The sequence below is a fragment of the Piliocolobus tephrosceles genome, chromosome 2 (genome assembly GCF_002776525.5).
Source record: "Piliocolobus tephrosceles isolate RC106 chromosome 2, ASM277652v3, whole genome shotgun sequence".
NCBI lineage: Eukaryota > Metazoa > Chordata > Mammalia > Primates > Cercopithecidae > Piliocolobus > Piliocolobus tephrosceles.
The window spans coordinates 169,000,251-169,023,942 of NC_045435.1; the positions used below are offsets into that span (position 1 = coordinate 169,000,251).

At 36.2% G+C, this 23,692-nt stretch overlaps 1 protein-coding gene across 3 annotated transcripts in view; it reads right to left on the reverse strand.

Annotated features, from left to right (window-relative positions):
* Positions 1-902: 902 nt before the first annotated feature.
* PLSCR1 (phospholipid scramblase 1) overlaps positions 903-23,692 on the reverse strand; it is a 29,646-nt gene continuing 6,856 nt past the window's right edge. For 2 of the 3 annotated variants that reach the window (XM_023215374.3, XM_023215373.2), the window contains 8 exons: positions 22,121-22,146; positions 19,034-19,114; positions 14,523-14,740; positions 11,534-11,576; positions 8,416-8,636; positions 8,128-8,289; positions 5,562-5,723; positions 903-4,662 (listed from right to left, as the gene is read on the reverse strand). In XM_023215374.3, the coding sequence (XP_023071142.1) occupies positions 4,606-4,662; positions 5,562-5,723; positions 8,128-8,289; positions 8,416-8,636; positions 11,534-11,576; positions 14,523-14,740; positions 19,034-19,114; positions 22,121-22,133 (957 nt within the window). In that variant the 5' untranslated portion in view covers positions 22,134-22,146 and the 3' untranslated portion in view covers positions 903-4,605. Of the gene's footprint in view, positions 4,663-5,561; positions 5,724-8,127; positions 8,290-8,415; positions 8,637-11,533; positions 11,577-14,522; positions 14,741-19,033; positions 19,115-22,120; positions 22,147-23,692 lie in introns of those variants that run through there. The other variant, XM_026454196.2, reaches the window with a different exon arrangement.

A 23,692-nucleotide genomic window follows, 5' to 3' on the forward strand; every position in this document is an offset into this window, starting at 1 on the left:
CTTTGCTGAAATAAATAGGTCAATGTTTGTTCCCTATCACTGCCAGACAGAATAACCTCAATGTGTTAATGATGGAAAACTCCCAGAATCCACAGGTAGAAACAAATTGTCCTTAGTAAGCAAACAGATCAATTTTCCAAATCTAGTCAGAATTCAATGTGGGTAAATTTATAATCTGCATTTTGGCATAAATCTGACGTTTCCTACCATATAAACATTAACAGTAGATTAACGTTAACTTGAATGCTTGGTGTGTGGTGTATGTGTTGGGGGTTGTTAAGTACAGAGCTCTGTGACCAGCTGTACTTGTTGCTTATCATTCTATGGCCCTCTCAGTTTGTAAATCATGAGTTCAAACCCTGTATTGTCAGTGGTTTCATCTGGTTTCAGGGACCCAGATTATTGTTCCTCCCTCTCTATTTTCTTGAGAAGCAGTTTCACTCTTGTCACCTAGGCTGGAGTGCAATGGCGTGATCTCGGCTCATTGCAACCTCCGCCTCCCAGGTTCAATCAATTCTCCTGCCTCATCCTCCCCAATAGCTGGGATTACAGGTGCCTGCCACCATGCCCAGCTCATTTTTGTATTTTTAATAGAGATGGGGTTTCACCATTTTGGCCAGGCTGGTCTTGAACTCCTGACCTCTGACCTCAGGTGATCTACCTGTCTTGGCCTCCCAAAGTGCTGGGTTACAGGCAAGAGCCACTGAGCCCAGCTACTGTCCCTCTCTTAAAATGGCTTGCCACATTTTGACACTATAAGGCTAAGAAAAAAAAAAAGACTCTAACACAGAAGCCAGAGACTGTGTTCGCCCCTGTGCCTTAATTTCCTTTAATCTACACTTCTGTGAGATGAACATCATTCCCTAGCTTGGCATCTTGCATAGACATCTTTTTTTTTTTTTTTTTTTTTTTTTTTTTTTTTTTTTTTTGAGGAGATAGTATTCTTCCTAGGGTTTAAATGAATTTTATTTGCTATTCAAATCATAATACAGAAATTTAATTTAGCCCAAATCTTCCTCATTGGCTTTGAGACACTTCCCTGTGTTTCGAAACCCATTGATCTTTATCAACACGTAGCCCTTTTCATTTTTTACACTGGTTCTACTGCAGGAACCTGCTCATGTCACTGAACCTGCATTAGAACACGGAATCTTCACATTGACCTTATAAGGTAGATAACATAATCAATTGACAATGATACTATTGATTATTGAGGGAAATGAAGGCACAAGGAGGAACACAGGGCTTGAAGGAGACAGTGCCAGGTGCAGAAACGTGGTCCTAGGAAACTCAGGCAGTGTACGCTGGGCTAGGGACAGGAAAGGAGAGAGGCAGGATATGCAGGGAAACCCTGTACACTTTTCTGGCACTTTAAGCACTAGGAGCACTTCATTGTGTCCAGACATTTTAAATCATTCCATTGTTACTGATGGCAGGGATTCTCTACAGAGTCTTTTCTAGTTACCCTAAAGTTACAGTCATTCTTTTTGAGCCCAAATGCAGTTAAAGCTTTAGTACTTATGCCTAGAGTAGCTAGCTAACTTGATGCTGGGAGCCCTGACACTGATTTTCTGGCAATTTAATTGCCTGTGGCTGGTGCTTTTTGTTTTTTCCTCTCCCAGCCTTGTCTCTGCTTTCACTTACACTCCCCTCACTCCTCAACCCTCCCCCAAGAGGTACATAGGAGAAGTACTGACATCCCTTAAATCTTGTCTTCCTCCTCCCTCCCCATTCTCCCCCTTCCTCACTGACCACCTACCTAGAACTTTCTTCCCAAGACCAAAAACACAGCTCCATGCCCCATCCATTGCAGCTTTTCCTCCTCAACATTTCCCCTAGTCAGGGACATGCAGTTTGACTTTCCATTCACTGTTATAACTCACATAGCAGAAATAAAAAAATAGGCAACATTTCCTCAAATCTCATTAAGATTACAGTTAAACTTTGAAAAACAATTCCTGGTATTTTATTAAATGTCGAATTTTTCATGTGTGATTATTTTTCTCTATGTAATTATGTAATGAGAAGATATTTGTCTAGTATTTAAGTAGGTTCTGCAGAAAATATGTGTTTTGCTCAGATGTTCTTTGCAGAGTTGAAGAAAGAAAAAAATGTTTAGATCAGTTTAGTTTTATTTTACTTAAAGATTCAGAATCCTGTTCAGAGACAGACAAATAATGAAAGTAAGATGTAGCTGTCACAGAGATAATGTCAGTACTCTAAGCCTTATTCTGGGTCAGTTTTGGCACATTATGGCCAGTTTGGAAATCCTATTTCCACCCTCTTCTGTAACTGGCATAACAATGCCATTGGGATTCAGCTATGCAAGTACCTCCACTTTTCTTGACATGCTATCTCTACCAAGCACACGCTCTGAGTGAGTTCCATGGGTACACTTCATCATTGGAATTTGGCATCTGGAGATTTGTTTAGGCTTGTGGGAAATCATCTAGACTTGGCTTTTCTTGAAGATCTCCTGCATACTAATGTTCTCACCACTTACCATTTGGAGCTATTGAGGTCTAGGGCACTAACACCATGAGGAGAGCTGCTGTTGTAAGAACTGTGCTGAACATGAAAGAGAGACTCTTCCACATGCCCTTATTGCTTAAGCACACTTTTCCATTGCATGAGGAATATTGTGGGTTGTTCTTGTCATCTTTCAACTCAATCTTCATTACAAAAGAGATTACTAAATTCTTATAAGCTTCTGACAGGTGGAAAACTTAGTTTCCAACTCTGGTACAGATTTTACTACAAAGTGTCATGTACTTGCTCCTTTTTGAAGATTTGAAAGGAAAAGGCAGTTAAACATGATGGGGACAGGAGGCAGAGAAATTCTAGGCAGAAAAGGGTGAGTCCCCAGTGAAAACCCTACCCTTAAGCTGAAATGCCTGAAACCCCAGCCCAAAGTGAGAATTTATATCCATGTTTTTCTCCTTGAATGTTGCCTTTTCCTAAACTGCCCATGGCCCTCCCTGCCTGCAATCCTGTGCCTATAAAGACCCCAGACTCAGTCAGAGAGGAGTGGAGACTATGGCTGGACGTTGGAGAGAAGCAGCTTGACTTCAGAGGGATAGCTTGACAGTGTAATTTCAGAGAAGAATCCAGCTGGAGATGGCCAGACTTCAGGGGAAGATCACCTACCCCACTGTCCCCTTTTCAGCTCCTTTTTTTCCACTGAGAGTCACTTTCCTCAGCAATAAAGTCCCTGCATTTACCATCCTTCAGTTGTTTTTGTGACCACATTTTTCCTGGACGCCGGACAAGAGCCTGGGAGCCATGAGTGAAGATATAAAAGGCACTCACACTCGTCCTTTGCCCTTGCTGGTGGAGGGCAGCTGTCCCACGTGACAAGACAAAGGGCTCACTGAGCTGTTAACACTTAAGCCGTCCACAGACAGCAGAGCTAAAAGAGCACTGTAACACACCTTCTGGGGCTTCAGGAATCACAGGCAACCGCACCTGGTTGCTACCACAGGGCCTGCACGGAGTTTGCTCTTGCCCGTGCCACAGCGGTCAGCCAGTTCCAGTGCTTGTGCACTCCAGTTCCTGCCTTGTTTGCCTGCGCACTCCCTCCCAGGAGGAGTTGACAGTGGCAGGCTGAGTAAACAAGACACCGCTTCTCGAGTCCCAGGAAGGGGTCAGGGAAATATCCTGCTTCAAATGTACCATCATTTAACTGAATGAGTGTTCAAAATACCATCTGAACACATTTTGTTTAAAAAACAAAAGTCAAATATATAAAAAAATTGAGTTTTTATCTCAAATATTTGAATCTAATAGATCATTATTTAGGTTTATTCTCTGTGAATATATATATCTAATATATTTCATTAACATCTGAGTAATCTCAATTACCATTTTCTAGAAAGGATAGAGTATAAAAGCTATACATTTCATATATAAATATTAACTTTCAAAAGTTATAATAGTACGAGTTTTAGAGTGAAAGAGTGTTGAAAATGTGCCTTTCTTTGGACAAGAATCATTTTGTTCTTTACTAACAATAATTTAAAAATTGGTAATTTAATATCTTGTGAATATGAATGTATCATTTATGGTACAGCTTAGCTTCTAGGAGAAGTTAAGTGTAGCATGATTTCTTGAAGATTAAAAAAATACATTTAACTTTTTAAAGATAATATACATATTGAATATTATTTGAATATAACAGTAAAGAAAATTATCTTTGAACTTTTTTGAATCTATGGCATTTGCAAAATAACATTAGCTCTTATGCATGAAATAAATGGTAACTAGATTTAAGATATAATTTATATAAAAATTAATAAGGCCTTAGTTAATATTTGGTAGTAAAATGGACAGTGGATCAGAGATCATAATTCAAAGCAGTTTTTCATAGGAAGTTTCATTAATAAATGCAAAAACTCAGATGTCCTTTTTCTCAAATTCACAATGAGTATTAAAAAATGTACAAAAACCTTTATAAATCAGTTATACAGAAGATAAACTATAATTTGAAAAGCAAAAGTATACAACCAGAGCTACAGGTATTACAGCTTAATTCACACAGGTATTTGTTTAGATAGTCTCAATCAATTTACGGACTTCAGATTTCCTGAGGAGACTTTCACTAATCCACTACCACACTCCTGATTTTTGTTCCTGGCTGCCAGTGCTTTCAAAAAACATGAAATCCTAGATAAAAACAAAAATACACAAATGAATTTTCAGCAACAAAACAGAGATCAATTATCAAATGCAGAAATACTAAGGGATCTAGTGAAACACAATAACATATCTGTTAAAAAAATTAAATGTAATAAACACAGAAAAGCTCTATAATTATATAAGTTCTACCTTTAGCTCTCCATTTTAATAATAAATTTTATAATTCTATTAATGTATTGATACCTGTATGAATTTAATTAATCTTCCGGTCATTTTCTCCAAATGTGACTTTTTCTCTATCCCCATAATTCTCATCTTTGGCTGCATATTGGAACCACCTGGAGCACTATATGAACTTCGAAGTTTGACTCAGTTGAACTGAGGTATGGACTAGTACTTACAGTTTTTAAAGGTCCCTAAGTGATTTTAATGTGAAGACAATTTCAGAATCACTGGTATATCCAATTATCTCCTGTAATTTGGTAGTTAGGTCTACACACTTGAGTGAATGCACACTCTTACTGTAGTTCATACTCCTATATTAGATGGTTTAATTTCATTACTATGAGTCACGGTAAAGTTTCCTTGTTTCACTAAATTTTTTCCACATATGCTCACTTTCAACTTCTTCCTCAAAACATCTAGGAGATGGCTGATTTAAAGGGAGTCTAAAATCTCTCCTTAGTACGCCTCCTTAGTCCCTCTCTTGCCATGTGAATATTCATAGAATCATTAGACAGAAACTAGTCACCTGTGACCCCAGAGTGTCAGGATCAAATAGAATTTCAGAGCTAGGATTAAATGGGAATCCTGATTTAAAATCTATAAATTTTAAAACGTCATTTTGAAATATACACTTTACTGAATCATTTCAGAATGAACCTAGAGAAAGCATCTATAATCAAGATTAATAAGAACAGACTTACAATGAGGAAACAGGCACCAATCATTACAGCTTTCATTTTAACATCAAGGTCTAAAGGGAACTGGATTCCAAAGTTATCAGCGTCTGTAAATGCCTCTCTCAAAATTCCAGTCCAGTGCTTGGAAATTTTGCCAACCACACACTGTTCATCAAGAGATTTAATCTAAATTGAAAAAAAAGTATTACATATTTTTAGGAAACTTACAGCAAAAGTACTTTCAAATTTGAAGATGAAACAAATGTGGTATTAAAATTATGTACCATATGTAACCATGAACATGTAACCCTCATTAGATAACTAGAGGCTCTGGTATCTATGTATAGATACATGAAAAAAACTGTTTCATTATATAGAGAAATTATATGAAAGTAGTTTTTTTGAAATATATAACAATTTGTATTTTATATTAATAGACATTAATAAATTATTTGAATTGACCCAAAATAAAACTTAGGCAAAAAAGGATATAAATATGAAATGTTTATGTGATGACATTTCTAGAAGCCATCAGGAAGGTAATGAACAAAATTCTTATTAGACTTCTGCTTTAGGAGAAGCACAGTTTACATAGACCGAAAGATTAAATATGATGAAAAGGCTTATTACCACCCACTGTGAGTTACCAAACATGAAATGCTAAGCGCCTAGAAAAGATTAGCAGTTTGGAGTAAAGGCAAATACCAGTAAGTAACTTGATGAAATGCCCCACACTGAAGTAACAGTGGATAACTAGTGGGGTGTGAATAATAAAAGACGAAGAGTGTATAAACAAATGAGCTCCAAAGTAGCAATTTTCTAATTTTACAATTCTGCCTGAGGAAAGTTCAGGGCCATCATATAGGGCTGAATGGACTGTGCTCAGACTAAGGCAACTCCTCTAGGAGGGCAGGTGGGGACTGAATGTAGCTGAAATTCACAAAACTATGTACATCTATAGTTGTGTTAACAGAGGAGTGTCTTTTCAGCTAAATAAATGTGGGGAATCTAAAAACACTTGACTCATTTTATTTTAGTACAAGTGGGTAGTTTGTAAAATACCAGAAATAAACATCTAATATGAAACTGATAACATAATACTGTTTTAATAATGAATAATCAAATATTCATTTCATTCCCTCTCCTTCTGTATGGCCAGTATACTTCCTGTTCCTTCATAATTAGGCTTGGCCATGTTACTTGTTTGAACAATGGGTGTTAGCAGATATGACATGAGTAGTGTCCTTAAACTGGGCTAAGTGCTTTGGCTTGGTTTATGATCTTCAGTGACAAGCCACTAGAAAAGCATGACTCAGGTAGCTGCTGCTGCTACAGCCACAGAACAAACATACCTGGAGCAGACTGAGGTTAACACGCAGCCTAAATCACTGCTTAAATACATCTACTGAAACACAGTTGACCTGCACACCCCTAAGTATGAGCATAAACGCTTGTTGCAAGTGGCTGAGTTTTAGTGATTATGTGTAATGAAATACTATGTGGAGAAATAAATGAATACAAATCCTTTCTTGTACATGTTAGTATTTTTCTGCTAATAGCTGTCATTGAAGCATTTGAAGCTAGTAATGAAAACTCTGGTTTATTTTTTAATTCTGAAATTCTGACTATTAGAAGGAAAACTATCAAACAGGAAGATTCATCTTTATATAGCTGAGGTCTGACAGAGGAATCAAATACTATATGATTAAAGAAGGCAGACAGATCACGGAAATGAATGACACTGGATATTGAAAAACCTCAGTAAGGGCTGGAGACAGTGATAGAGTTCCCATGTCATTATTACAAGGGGCAGCCCCACACATCTTTAGTAGATTTTTGCCCTTTCTGTGGAAAGGTGGGCCCAGTTAACCTAGTTTTCTGATTTTTCAAGAGAAACAAGAAATCAAGATTAAGTCATAAAACCTTCTGATTTTTAAACATTTGCAATGAAAAAATTTGGATTGTAAAAGTAGACTATCTGTTGTTGAAGAACTACTGTAATGAAATTCTACAATATATTACAGTAAATACACAAATATTAATATGTTGCAGCTTCCAGTGACCTAATTTAATATAGGAAAAACGAGAGACCACAGAGAAGCATAATTGGGTAGTATATATTATACTAATTTTCTCAAAACTATCTTTGCATAATTGGGTTTCTTGAAGGAATTCAAAGATGTCAGACATTCTAAACATGGCCTTGAGCACTGGCAGCTGATATTTCAGATTTAAGAAGGATCCATATGCTTTGGCAGTCAGACTGAGATGACAAGGTTAACATTCTGTTTAAACTGGATAATATACAGTGTCATCACACAGAAACCACCACATTTAAGTGTGAGATGATTTGCTTATTTTTATTTGACTACATAGGTCTGCTTCTCTTTTTTCCATTTATCATGACCAACAGTGACCTTTAATCAGAGTGATAACTACCACTCTGACCAAAGTTAAATATATGAGCAAATTATCTCTCTATTGAGACATTGGCACACAATACTTATTTAATGCATTTATAACATCCTGCAAAATTACATTCTTCTTATATTAGGAAAGCAAATCTTATAAACATTATGACATCTCTTACCTCAAAATCAACATCTCCACAACAGCTGCACACAACACATGGACCACTTATTTTTAGTACATCCTCTCTTTTCTCATTTTGAATTGTAAACTTTGGTAGACATGGGTGCCAGGTCTGAATAACATAACCTACTGGTACACCAGGAGGAGCTTGGATTTCTATCTACAAGGCAAAATAATATATGTAAATGTAATAATCATAATGCCTACATTTGATGAAAGGTTCAATGACAGGGTAGAAATTCTTGCTGAACTACTTTACAAAATGCCCTGGTAATTGCTCACATACCTCCTGAAGGCAGCAGGGACAACAACAGCTGCTACATCTTAGTGGTCTCTCCAGAGTTATGACTTCTTGACCCATATTGTCAATAATCCTCAAGGTAAAAGGTCTAGATGGCCCACAGCAATTTCGGGTACAGCAGTCAGTATCTTCTGCTGCAAAGTAAACCCTCTGTCCAAAGCTGTTCTTAATTTCATATTTGTTATTAGTTTCAAAACCTGTTAAAACTAAAAACATAAAAGACGAAATCATAATCACCTCTATGTTAAAAATATTGAATTTATCCAAAGATATTATAATATCTAGCTATGCCAGTTTTAGATGATACTCCAAGTGGCATAAGGAGAAGGAGAAGAAATGATGTTCAGAGATGATCCAGGCAGAGAAAAATGGCAAAAAAAAAAGGAGGAGGAGAGATTACCAATGTATAGAGAAATTAAATCCTTATATGAGACACAGGAAACAAGTTATATTTTCCTAATTCCATAAATGTCTGTCAGAAGAGAGACTTTTCTGCTGAGGGTTGGGACAACGCTGTGGGTGGGCACAGTGGTGCTAGGTGCATAGATAAAATGTCCACTAATGCACGATAGTTTTTGTGTAATGTGGAGGGGAATACAAGAGGATTGTTATTTATGTGCTATGAAATTTTATATTAAATCAATTGGTTTGAGACTGTCTTATAAACCATACTTATGTCTTATTTTTTGCAATGCTTTTGAAAGAAGGCAATGTACATGCATAAAAACCGAGGAAGTGAAAATGAAAGGTGAATTAGAATGTCACAGTGGACCCAGGGCATCCTTATTCAACTCAGCAGTAGTTGTTCAGAAGTGGGAGGTGGGTATTAGACAAAGGGTGTTTGGCAACCAACACTTCAACTCACAGAATATCTAGACCATGGGAATCCTAAGTGAACTCTGCACCTTAGCTGGGCTAATCTCTTCATGAGGGAAACAGATGGCTGCAAAATGCTGATGCTCACATGCTTTTGTATCAAGGGCTTTCCATATCTAACCACACACTTGAAAGCTCTCCGTATTTAAAGCCAGAAAGGAGCAATAACTGTCCCACTTGTACATAACCCTCAGTAACTGGGGTCATAGATGTCAGAAGCCTGACTAAAATGATGAGTGATTAAAATAAATATATGGAGGAACAGTCACTCTACAATGCCTATGTGGAAAGACTGTGAGTCAGAGAAAGATGGCCTTCACAAGTCTTAGCACCACGAACGCCTTTAAGAGTCCTTGGTGGGACACAGACAGACCCTGTACTCTGCATTTATAAGAACCACCTCTGATTTCAACATCTGAAATACTCAAATATTTAATGAGAAAAAAGTTAAGCTGATTTTGACAGGGCATTTATTATCTAATTAATTGTTTCATTAAGTAGCTTAATCTCAAAAATCTCCAGCTTATTTGTAAAACAACATTGCTTTACATAATCTTTAAGTTTCTTTTCATTTACTTAAAAATACAAATTGTTTATGTCTTTATTGTCTTCTGTGTTTTGAACTGAGAAAAAAACCTATTTTATGCTCAGATTCTAAAAAACTGAGTAATCTTTGTCTTTTTTATACTACTCATGAAAAAATAACATAGACTTTCAATTTTGGAGAAAAAGAAACAAAAAAACCTTGAGACATTTCTTTTTTGAAAAATAAGCATAATTAAAAACTATTAGATTTGGAACTTTCTATTTCATAATTAACACATTATTTAACAAATATTTATAAAGTCCATAAACCTACAAAAAAAGATATATAGTGTGCTGTGTAATGTTTGGTTATATCTGTTTGGATTTTATAGCCTTATTAATATATACTATAAAACATTTAAAAATTCAGAATACAGGCCGGGCGCGGTGGCTCAAGCCTGTAATCCCAGCACTTTGGGAGGCCGAGATGGGCGGATCATGAGGTCAGGAGATCGAGACCATCCTGGCTAACATGGTGAAACCCCGTCTCTACTAAAAAATACAAAAAAAAAAAAAAAAAAAATCTAGCCGGGCGAGGTGGCGGGCGCCTGTAGTCCCAGCTACTCGGGAGGCTGAGGCAGGAGAATGGCGTAAACCCGGGAGGCGGAGCTTGCGGTGAGCTGACATCCGGCCACTGCACTCCAGCCTGGGCGACAGAATGAGACTCCGACTCAAAAAAAAAAAAAAAAAAAAATTCAGAATACAAAGCTGTCTTCCAGAGAAAGCTTTGTTTACATACACTAAAAAAAAAATCAAGTAAATTATAAATATCTAATAATGTGCTTTATAAATAACTTCAATGTAATAGATGACAATCGTATATTTTAGCCAAATCCATTATTTTGCTTATACAATCATGTTCTAATTTTTACCAGTGGAAAGAAACTCTGGAGACAGATGAAAACGAATTTAACAGACATATTCCTAAAAACTGGCAGAGTTTTTATTAAACCTTTTATATCTAGAAGGAAAACACTATTGTTGATAAATCTACCCGGGGTCTTCTTCCCCTGGCAGCCATTATAAAACATTAATTGGCTTCCTAAGTTTATTCTTGCACCTAAGGAGCCCTGGACCCAGGGAAATGCCAGGCCATTCAGCAGGAGCAGGAGTGTTCTTCTATGGAGCCAAGCCTGCAGGCTAGTTGGTCAGCATCCTCCAACACTGCAGTGTCCTGCATCCAACCTGGTATACAAAGGTTTTATAGGGTTCATCTTAACTACCAAGAGAAACTGTGGGCACAAATGATAATTTTCCCAAACCTCCTCATCCGAATAAAAAAGACAACTTACTTTAGAATGTGGCTCTGTGCCATTCTTAAGCTGATCACAATTACGGAGAAAATAGCTTAAGTGGTAGAAGTCAGATAAAAAGTGATGTATGAAGACAGGAGCAAAATAAGGGTTTTGATTATTTTCCTTCTAAGTTAGTGTCAATATCCTGAGGGCAGGTGCCCAACATAATAGCATTTTACCTTTTGATTCCTAAATTTTAGAAATGAATTGCTGATGTTTATTATTGTAAATAACCGGCTTAACTGTCCCATATAAGTGAGAGTGTTGTATTTGTGGAGGTTGATGTGCCTTTATCTGCATAAACTTCTACTCTGTATAGAAACAGGATTAAAACAATGAATACATACCTTCCAGAAGTTCAATTTGCTGATGAATCAGTATCTGATCTATCTGTCACAGGAAAAAAAAAAAAAAGTGGTAAGCATATGTCAAATGAAGGTTTTTATAAGCTAACCAAATTAAAATTCATGTATTTATATTTTTTAAAGTACATGTAATCAGTTATCAATATTTAATAGCTTATATTACTTCTTAGTATAAAACTGAAGTTAATATTTTTAATTAATAAAAGATTTATTGTGTTCATTATCAATGTGGAAAAATTCAGGTCAAATAAAATTGATTTACACTGGAGTATCTTTAACAATTAGTAAATTGAGGTGGCTCATGCCTGTAATGCCAGCATTTTGGGAGGCCAAAGTGGGCAGATCACGAGGTCAGGAGAGCGAGACCATCCTGGCTGACGTAGTGAAACCCTGTCTCTATTAAAAATACAAAAAATAAGCTGGGTATGGTGGCAGGCGCCTGTAGTCCCAGCTACATGGGAGGCTCAAGCAGGAGAATCACTTGAACCCAGGAGGCAGAAGTTGCAGTGAGCCGAGATTATGCTACTGCACTCCAGCCTGTGCAACAAGAGCGAGACTTTGTCTCAATACATACATACATACATATATACATACATTCATTGATACAAATGGCCAGTAAGTTTATGAAAAAATGCTCAACATCACTAATCACCAGAGAAATGAAATCCAAACCACAATAAGATATTATCTTTGTCCAGTTAAGAATGACTATTATCAAAAAGACAAAAAAATAACAAATAATGGTAAAAATGTGGAGAAGGGGAAATCTGTTGGTGGGAAAGTAAATTAGAGCAGCCATTATGGAGAACAGTGAAGAGGTTCCTCAAAAACTAATCTTACAGCCACTATATGATTCAGCAATCCCACTACTGTTTTTTTTAAACAGTATTTTTTCAAATTTTTCAAAATTTTCAGAACAAAAATTTTAAAGGACAGGAAATCAATATGTCAAAGAGGTATCGGCAGTCTCATGCTTATTGCAGTATTAATAGTCAACATATAGAATCAACCTAAGTGTTCATCAAGAGATAAAGAAAAATTCATTGTTAATACACACAATGGAATAAAAATCAGCCATAAAAATGAATGAAAACCTGTCACTGGCAGCAACATGGATGAGCCTAAGGGACATATTATGTTCAGTGAAATAAGCCAGGCACGGAAAGAAAAATACTGAATGTTCTCACTCATATGTGGAAGCTTTAAAAAATTGATTTCTTAGAAGTACAGAGTAGAGGCTGGGCACGGTGATTCACGCCTGTAATCCCAGCATTTTGGGAGGCCAAGGCAGGTGGATCACAAGGTCAGGAGTTCGAGACCAGCCTGACCAATATGGTGAGACCCCGTCTCTACTAAAAATACAGAAATGAGCTGGGTGTGGTGGCGGGCGCTTGTAGCCCAGGTACTTGGGAGGCTGAGAAGGAGAATCGCTTGAACCTGGGAGGCGGAGCTTGCAGTGAGCTGAGATCGCGCCACTGCACTCCAGCCTGGGCAACAGGGTGAGACTCCATGCAAACAACAAAAAAAAGTAGATAGTAGAATAGTGGTTACTAGAAACTGTGAAGGGTAGAGAGGAGAGGTATAAAGACAAGTTGGTTAATGAATACAAAATTACATTTAGATAGGAGGAATAAATTCTAGTGTTCTACAGCTATGTAGGCTGACTATAATTAACAACAATTTCTTGTATATTTTCAAATAACTAGAAGAGAGGATTTGGAATGTTTTCAACACTAAGAAATGATAAATATTGAAAGTGATAGGTATGCTAACTATCCTCATTTTTCATTACACATAGTACATGGGCATTAAAATGCCAGACTGTACTCTATAAATATGCACAATTATTATGTGTCAAAAACAATTTGAAAAGTAGAAAACAGTCTTCCCTCTAGAGGAGGCTCAAGAAATATTGATAACTTCTTTAGCCATCAAAGAGATTTTTTTACAAGTTTCAAATTTGTATTAAGCATACTTAATATCAACCTTTGTCATATGTGATAACATCCTTTATGTATTTCATGGGACCTTGATTTTTAAAATATCTATTTCTGTGTATTTCTTGCATAATACAATAATGACCAAAAATTCCTATGATTGTGCCACTTAAGTACATTGTGGGAAATTAAGTTACTTAAGAGAGTGCAAGAAAGAAGTGATTTATGAAATGAAAACTGGCTGGACACACGGAGTTTCTTGTTTCTATTTGATCTACCTGATTTCTAACACCACATAAATGTTAAACCTCTTATTGCTAAGATTAATTATAATTTAGTGCAACAAAATCCAGGACTTTTTACTCCTTTATTAATGGCATTTATAAAATTGGGTCTTCCAAAGAACAAAAGCAGCATCATAAAAATGCAGTTTTATTAGTTACAATAAAAAGGTGAGTTGTATTACACATAAAATATTAACCCCTTGTTTGGTGCCACTTATTGAAACTCAAAAATAAACTTTATTTAAATTTTCTTTCAAATTATAAAGCAATTATTCAGTATTGAGATTAAAGAGCACTTTGCTCAGTACCAAAGTTTGGGGATTAAGAAAACAGTCTCAACTCTTTAGGTTCTCACCCCAGAGCGAGCTATATAACTTCTCTGGACCTCAGTTTCTTCTTTTGAAAAATGGAGAGAACTGTAGCACCTATACATCATAGACTTTCTAGAAGGACTAAATGAGTTAACACATGTATCAGGCACACAACACAGACAGGAAAACAATGCTAATTAAATGTTTGTTATTGGCCATTATCATAGATTGTATTTAAGATCACAGAAAATACAATTTTCTAAGGCATTTGTATTTTGCTTTAAAACTGAACCTGACCTAAAAGAATGAGAGTAATCTCTTAGCAGAAAATATAGTTTTGCCATTTCAGACTTTGGTGAATTATTCATTTGTTAATCTGGTTAAGCAAGCTGGAAGCACAGTTCTGTTTTTTATGAGTATTTTGTGTCTTTGAAATTACCTGACTTAAATATTCTAATCCAGGTGGACAGTTTAATGGAGGCGGTGGTGCTGGCATCCATGGTATCCCTGCAGCTCCACCTGGCTGATTATATACTGGCTGATTATACATTGGCTGATTTGGGACAGGAAAGCCAGCTGGGCCAGGACCTGAATGGCCAGCTGGTGGGGGTGGGTAGCCAGCCTGGGGCCCAGGGTAGCCATTATATCCTGGAGGTCCTGAAATACAAACAAGTGAAATGATTTATAACTGCACCAAAAATGGAATCATCAACCATTTTAGGGTTACGCCATCTATCTGTAAGTTGACATTTCAGCATAGAAATCTGTATCTGTGATGTTTAAGATATGCTTTTATCTTTCTGAGATTTTTCAATGAAATATCTGTGGTTGCACATCCACTTCTGTTTTGAGGATAGCAGGCAGTGAATAGCCTTACCCTTACCATTCAAAACTCAGATGGAAAATATGCTTTAATATCTGAGAAAATGAAAGTAAATAAGCATGATCTACAGTCACCTACATAAAGACTCTGGCAAGCCTCAAGGGAAATAGACATGGCATTGGTAGAAGGCCCAAAATAATGGCTTTGAGTCAGCATTTCTAGGGCCAAAGTATCTTGTGAAAAATGACAATTCTGAAATTCTAGCAAATGACTTATAATATATGTATAGAACTGGGGGTAGTTTTGCCCCCTCTCTGTCAGGGATATTTGACAAGATCTGCAGACTTTTTTTGGTCACAACTGGAGGGGAAGATAATACTGCATCTGGTGGGCAGAGGTCAGGGCTACTGCTAAACATCTTCAAAGACCCAGAACAGCTCCATAAAAATGAAGAATTGTCCAGCCCAAAATATTATAGTGCCACTGCTGAAGGTGAAAGCATGTCATTTCTTTCAGTACATTCCAGATATCTGCTTGGGTTAATCCTTTGCGTTATGTTTTAATCCATAATGTATTGCTTTCCTAAGTCCTTCATTAAAATAAAATTTCATTGTAATATTTAGGTTAGAAATTTAAATTTCACAATTTAACATCCTTTGGTCTCCGGAAAATATAATTTGAGAAACAAGGATGGCAAAAAATTGTAAGAGGCAGAGTAGAGGCAGAAATTTAATAAGAGTAAGTGTACTTCATATTCTCTATGAATGTGTGATTACGATGAAGATTTATATACCTGTTTGTATGGTCCACAGAGTAGCAATTCCATAGAAGTGGAATATAATTTCAAAAGACTGTGTTTCTCAATATTTTAACATTAAAGCCTATGCAAAATGCAATACTTAGAATAGGAAATGTATACATTCTTTTAAATGGAACATTTATGACAAAATTCATTTGCCTTTAAAAAATAAGGCTTAGAAAAACAGATTAAACCTCACAATAATGCATCATAAATATAGTTTTTATAATCTGTTCCTTTATGATGAATGAATATTTACAAATGATCCATAATGTGACTGGCTGTGTTGTAGAATATGAGGACACAAATCTCAAGGAGGCATCCTGCAGCCAGAGAGCTTACAGTCAACTTCTGAGAGAAAGAAAACACATTTAGAACAAAAAAAATTCATATGGATGTGATGGAGAGAATGTATGTCAGGGAGGGCAGGGCATGAGGCAGTTACTTTAGGTAAATATAACTTAAATCAAGGTCTAAAAGACGAGAAAACCTTTATATGAAGATCTAGTGACAAATGCTTCAGGAGGAAAGAAAGGCAAATAGAATACCTCTGACTTTGTAATGAATTTGACATGCTTGTAAAAGAGAAAGGAATGTCATAAGAAAGAAGACGACTAGGAAAGGCTGTTAGCAAAGTAATAGGAAGCTGTTCATCAAAGGAGGCCTTACTAAGGAGTCTGGATTTGGTTCCAATTATGATTGGCAAGTACTGGAGGATTTTGAGCAGAAGAATGAGTCCCATGGTCTTATTTATATCTTACAAAATTTTCAAGAGTGGAAAAGTATTAGAATTTACAATGGAAAACACAGATGCAATCCCTGTCCATCATTGTTTAATGAGAGACAACTTTATATCCCCACTTATTCTAGGGAGCTATAATATCAGAGTAATTAATTGATTAATTAGAATCAGAGATAAATGCTTTCAAGTAAGAGACCACGGTTTTATGACTAGAGATGCCAAAGGTTGCTATTGAGATGGGAAGAGAAAAAGGGAAGGAGTAGGAACAGCTGCCCTGAGGGGTCACCTTTATGCTGAGATCTGAAGGATGCACAGGAGTTCAGGAGGCCAGAGTCATAGAAAAAACATTTCAGAGCAATGTCCTGGGACAGTAACTAACATAGGTCTTTAAAAATCTGAAAAATTGCCAGTCTAGCTGAATAGCAGCAAGCCAGGCTCAAGAGGAGGTTAAAGAGAGAGCATGGAAAAGGCCATCCTGGGTTTAGTGTTAGCCTTTATTCTAAAAGTAATAGGATACTAATAAAATAGGGGTTATACACTCTCTGTAATATGAGCAGATTTACATTTTTAAAGATCACTGGCGTCAGCACAGAAACCAGACCACAGGCAGACCAGTGGGTATGTGGAGATATGATTTAATTTCTTACATTTTTAACATCATCATAATTTCCCCCAGACTCTGAAAATATGATCAATTACTCATCAAATGAATGAATTAAGCATAAAGAATTACCTGAAATTTGAACATTAGTATCATTTATGTAAAGAGTAATTGATTTAAAATATTTTAAATATGTTAGCAAATACTTGTCATTTCTTATTTGCAAGCATTGTGCTCAGTGTTTTACATACACTCTCATTTACTCTATAAAGCAACCTACATTGAAAATATCACCCTCATTTATAGATAGGAACACTGAGGCTTCGAGGTACTGCAACTTGTTTAAGACTACCACATAACTATTAGTACAGAAGGCAGAACCTAGCTTACCAGCACATTTACCTATACAACATTTTTTTTTTAAAAAAGCAGGCAGAACCTGAAGCCTGATCCAAACTCCCTATGCCTCAGCTTTCCCACATACACAATGGGGATAACTAACAGTATTTACCTCATAAGAGTATTCTGAGAATTAAATGTGTTAATCCACATTAATTCCACATTTAAAACAATGACTAAAGCATGCTAAGCTCTCAATTTTAAATTATCCTTACTGTTAGCATCATTGTTATCTTAAGACTTGTGCTATACATAATCCTGGACTTGAGAAACAAAATAAAGCTGTAGAGTGATATATATATATATATCAGCAAACTCTCAAGTCTGATTATATCTGAACTGTATCATTTATGTATATCCACTTTTAATTTAGTGATAGGGTGGATTAAATAATTCTCTTGTGCCTTGGATGACTATTATAGACTTACTAATGATTTTCCAAACAGCAATCCTGTAAGAATTTAGAGCAGAGGTTCTCAATCCTGGCTTCACATTAGAATGACTTCGGGTGTTAAAACATTACTATTCCTTGGGTCCCACCACCAGAAGCTATGATTTAGTTTTTCTAGAATAGTGCCTTGGCACTACTATTTTGAAGTGGTTCTGGGTGATACTTCAGTGCAGACATGGTTGCCATGAGCCACCACCTGAGAGTCTTTGAGCTTATCTAGCTGATATTCTTTTAGTTGCAAACATCTGGATGAGATCCAGGACCGCAGGGAGGTTTCTTGCTGGCAATTAAACATGACTTTCAGCTCCTAAGCACATTTGTTTACTCAGGGAAGAGCATACAATGGGTACATCCTTCTATCCAACTCACATTCCCTTTGATCTTAAATCCTCAGGATGCTCTTTCAAGATCTGGGTAGCCTGCCTGCTTGTAAATCCGGACATGCCATGGCCTTTGCTATTTTTAAAGTTCTAGTAGTTTGGATAACTGCATTTGCCTAAATGAAAATCTCTGAATTCTTTCAGGCATTGGTTGAAAAGAAAAAATGTACTCAATTACATACGTAGTCAAATGACTCAATTATTTTTCTTAGAAATACAGGGCTGAATCAGTATATATACAAAAATAAAGCTTTCATATATATTATGAAATTAAAATGAGAATTATTCCCAGGTAACTGAATTTCTATTACTTCCAGTTTTGAGCAGTCTTACCATTTTGATGTGACTCTCACTGAACACATGCCAAGCTACTACATGACTCAATTTATCAGAAATAAATTTCCTAAATGTGATTAAATGATCATAATTTTCAGAACAGATGGAGGATCAATAAAATATTTTACTTAACATTTGTGTTTTGGGATGTGCAGTCTTGTATTTCATTTGCTAAATTTAAACCTAATGCTGTTTTTACTAGCTTTCTTTATACCTTTACTGTCCTCTATAAATAAAAATTACTTCTATGGAAAATGTATAGCCAAATAAAAATAATCAAGAACTAGGCTGCCAAAATTTCATTAATACAAGTTTTAAAAAAGAATGACTAAAATAAAAACAAATGCACAATTCTCTCTCTCTAGAGACAGAGAGAGATCGATTAACTTTCATCTTTCTTCTTTAATCAACCACTTTACCTTGGAATGCTGTCGGTGGATACTGAGGAGGATACCCAACTGGCAAGTTTGTTTCCGGGTGAGAAGCATTCATCTGTGTGTCTGCAATTCAAGGAGAGGTAAATAGGTGTCTGATTAAATAAAATATATATTAGAAAGAAACAATGTATTGTACTTAGATAATAGTCACTTGTGTGGTCTTATGCTGTACTGAAATAGGGAAAGTAAAATTTTCACTTAACATAAGCTGTGCCTATCATCAGAGCTAATTTGCGATTAGCAAATTTGTTTCAAACAAATTTCCCTTTAGATAAAATGAGACAGCTAAGTTACTGGGGCTGAATTACCAGTTTTTGAAACATCCCTGATAAATGTTCAGTTCCATGTTTTGTTGACAATAAAATAAAGACAGCTTTAAAATTACATATAGACTATGAAGAAAGAGATAAATGAAATTAATGGGATGTGAGGGTGGTAGAATTATGGATGATTTTAAAGATATCTATCATCACTGCGATAAGAATTATTATTTTAAATATTTAAAATAATGAATATACTTCAATATTTATATATTTTATGCTTACTCTGGAACTACACCAATAAAGTTGAACCATATGAAATTCCCCAAATATGACTGTTTTTGACCCACAAAAATCATAATGTTTAATTACAATACACTAGCATATTAAACTTTGTTACTTGCTAAGAAGGCTTGAGTAACCTTAACATATGCACAAATGGTTCAACCTAAATATTAATATTCATGTCTATCTAGTCATTCAGTTACCTACTGCACCCAGTCTCTAAATATTTACTGAGCATGTCCTATGTCACCCTTGAATTAGGCTCTATGGCTACAATGGCTCTGCTTTCATACAGCTTAAGGTGTCGTAGACACTACATTTATCTCCTTATCTGTTTCCTGATGAATTACTAACTCTAAATCCAAAATCTTTTTTTTTTAGAATCATGGAGGCATGGCATCAATATAGAAGAACATATAGGTCAAATTTTCACTGTAACATTTTTTGGTATGTGTCTCTATTATGAACTTTGAAAGACCACTCAACTTGCTAATCATGTGGTTTTATCAGGAAGATTGGACTGTTCTCCTCACCCCCTGCCCCGGCCTTTCTCCTTCATAAATGGCTTCATCATGACTTCAGCAGAATGCAGTCCATGGTGATTGTGTAAAATCAGGCAAAAAAACCGCTCTCCTACTCGTTCAAGACTAGCCTGGCCAACATAATGAAACCCCATTTCTACTAAAAATGCAAACATTAGCCAGGCATGGTGGCATACGCGTGTAGTCCCAGCAACTCAGGAGGCTGAGGCAGAAGAATCACTTAAACCCGGGAGGTGGAGGTTGCAGTGAGCCAAGATCGTGCCACTGCACTCCAGCCTGGGCGACAGAGGGAGACTCCGTCTCAAATAAATAAACAAACAAACAAACACAAAACAACAACAAAAAACAAATAAGGGCTTTTCCCTGGACAAACACTGCAACATACCCTTTGATTTCTGAATCATTACAAAATCTCTGAAACTTCCCATCATTCTTTCCCATCCATTCTCTTCTATTTCTCAGCATCAAATGACTGACCTAACTCCCTAGTTCTCTAGCTAATAAGGCCTTGCCTGCAGCCCCTACTCCAAACTTAAGTTGGAAACAACAGCATCAGACTCAGAATACATTTCAAGAAAATATTCTGCAAGTCTGAAGTAAAGATCTAGCCTTGACAGGTATGTCACATTGTGATACCTCTTAATAAGCAACATTGTTTGAATACTAGAACACAGAACACACACACACATACACATATCCAGGAGCAGACAGACTCAAGAAGTCATGAGCTCACAATCTCTGGGCTTTTGGCACCAAAGCAATGATTCTGATTTCAGGCATTCCAGGGGGATTTCATACAAGGAGAATGAGTGAATGGGCAGGTGTTCAAATAGAACAAAGAGTATGCTAATTATGGTGTGATTTCTGCGTTTTTGAAATGCAACTTAAAATGGCTTATAAATAGTACAAGTCTATCGCATTGTCTTAAAGATATTTTATTTTTATGTCTACATGTATGTATATATACACATATACACATTTATTCACACACATATACACATTTTATTTCTATTTCGGCAAATACATTCATACATACATACAATTATATACATACAAAACTGAAAAGTTATAAGTTGACTATGACCATGACCAGATACATTTTTGTAAATTCAGTGCAATCAACTTAAAGCTTGTGGCAAATAAAACAGTGTAATTCTATACAAATTTACATTTAAAAAGCTTTGAGTTTTGTAAGTAAAAAGAAAACCATAAAACTTCACATGGGAAAAGCGAGGAGTCTAGTCCTGGAGATTATTTCATATATCTAATAAGGCTGACACTGTAGCAACAGATAAATATTTTTTTGTTACTTCAACAAAGATGAAAGAGAATAAAGAAAAGCATTTCAGAAAAACAGGATTTAATTTTTGAATTTAATTTTCCCTATGTAGTGGGAATTTTGAACATAATTTTCCCTCTGTAGTGGTGTCCCTCTTCAGAACCTTAATATCTTAATAAGACAAAGTTTTTATTACTTGCTTGATAAATATCCATCTTACTTAGAATTTTCTTGAGAGAAAAAAAGCCAGAACATAATGACTGATATTTATTTAAACATACAAACATGTGTCTGTGATGAAATATATGTTGAGGTGTGTATCTGAGGAGTTTATTACAATGAACTGAAATCTTATTATCTGTTGATTAGTATGACTGAATAATCTTTATACATATAAAATACATAAAGAAAAAAGAATATTGTTCTGGTTTGAATATATGTTACAGAACATATTTCCCAATAAAACTAGCATTTCTTAGCTTTCCAAAAGGTTTTCTTATTTTTAATGAAGAACCTAGTGGTAGTGGTATTTTTGTACATCTTCTCTATAGTCAAAATACTGAACTAGACATTGTATTCTGGAGCATAAACAACAGAAAGCAAATTATATACTTTCAGACACTGAATAAAATATTATGACAAATAACAAGTTACCAACAGATTAACATTACAGGGAGGAAAGTAAACATTTAAAATAACTTACTTTGTTTGTCCATGATTAAAACAGTTCTGAAAAAGAAGATCTGATATTAATACACTGTCGACAAGGCCACAAGTCAAATGTAACAGTTGAAACAGGATACTCCAAAACTACACAGTCACACTCATAGGACATTCTCTTTATTCATCCAGCCCAGCCTTACCTGGTCATTTAAGCCCTTTGTGCTTGACTGCATTCCCCTTGCTGTGTTTCTGAGCAGGAATTTAGAAATTGTTGGTCAGCTCATGATGGTGAACACATTCTAAAGCCTTTTGGGAAGAGGGTCCAGTGAGGCAGAAAGCCATAAAGACACACTATGAGCTAAGACTCCAAATAGTAACCAAGCTAATAACATCAACCTTCACAACTTGCACAATCTAAAGGAAATGCGTGGTTCAATTCCCAGTCTCTGGACTTGGGCCCCAGGAATGTTCTAGCAGGAAAGCAAAAAATGTTAATTATCAGGTTACACTACTGCAATTTAGGTCTTGTGGACCTGTTCTTTGCAAATTTGAGAAGGCCTGAGACTACTCTGTGCATTCGGATATTTTTTTTTTTACTAGAAAACCCACTCTCAGGAGTCGTCACAGCCATAGCACCTTGACCACCCAAGTGAAACGTTGTACTCGGTATTTATACAGAAACTTAAATAGCAGCAGACATTTTACTCAGTATTTCTGCCTTCCAGTGCCTTGATCCGATTCTAGTTTTTCCCAGTACTATCCAGTCACTACTTTTTCCATCTCCTGTAGATCCTGATGCCCTTTATCCCTTTTAGCAACAATGCATTCAGCAAAACTCTGTTACCCAACATTTTTATCTTGGACCCATGCACATTAACACAAACTGCCCTTCCTCTTCCCAGGCCCACTCCTGTGCTGGCTACCCTTTAACTAAATTCTCTTACTGTGCAGTCCTAAGTGGTTAGTAAGTCAACCGATCCCTTTACATGCTCAACTAAAATCTAGACTTCCCGAGAAGAAACCACCTTCCTCCTTGCTGTTTCAGAATTATTTTTTGGCCAGGTGTGGTGGCTCTTGCCTATAATGCCAGTAGTTTGGGAAGCTGAGGCAGGAGGATCACTTGAGTCCAGAAGTTTAAGACCAGCCTGGGCAACATGGAGAGACATTGTCTCTACTAAAAAAAAAATTAGCCAAGCATGGTGGCATGTGCCTGTAGTCCCAACTACTCAGGAAGTTGAGGTGGGAGAACTGCTTGAGCCTGGGATATTCAGGCTATAATGAAGTATGATGACTTCACTGCATTCCAGCCCGGGTGACAGAGCAAGACTGTGTTTTAAAATAAAAGTTTTTGTTTTGCTTTTATTATTGCCAACATTAAGCACAAAATTTTATAATCAACTTAAAGTCTTAAGAACATTTCAATTATAGTTACGTCTTAATTATACATATTCAAGATGTTGAGCAATGGTTGAATAATTCAAAATGGGTTTATGTGGTCCTGAAATAAATCAAAAGATGTGTTTGTGTTACTGATTTAACTTCCCAGATTTTCTTAGGACAACAGGAATCCCAGTTTGCATTAACCAGTCAGAAATTAATGTTGTAGACCTCA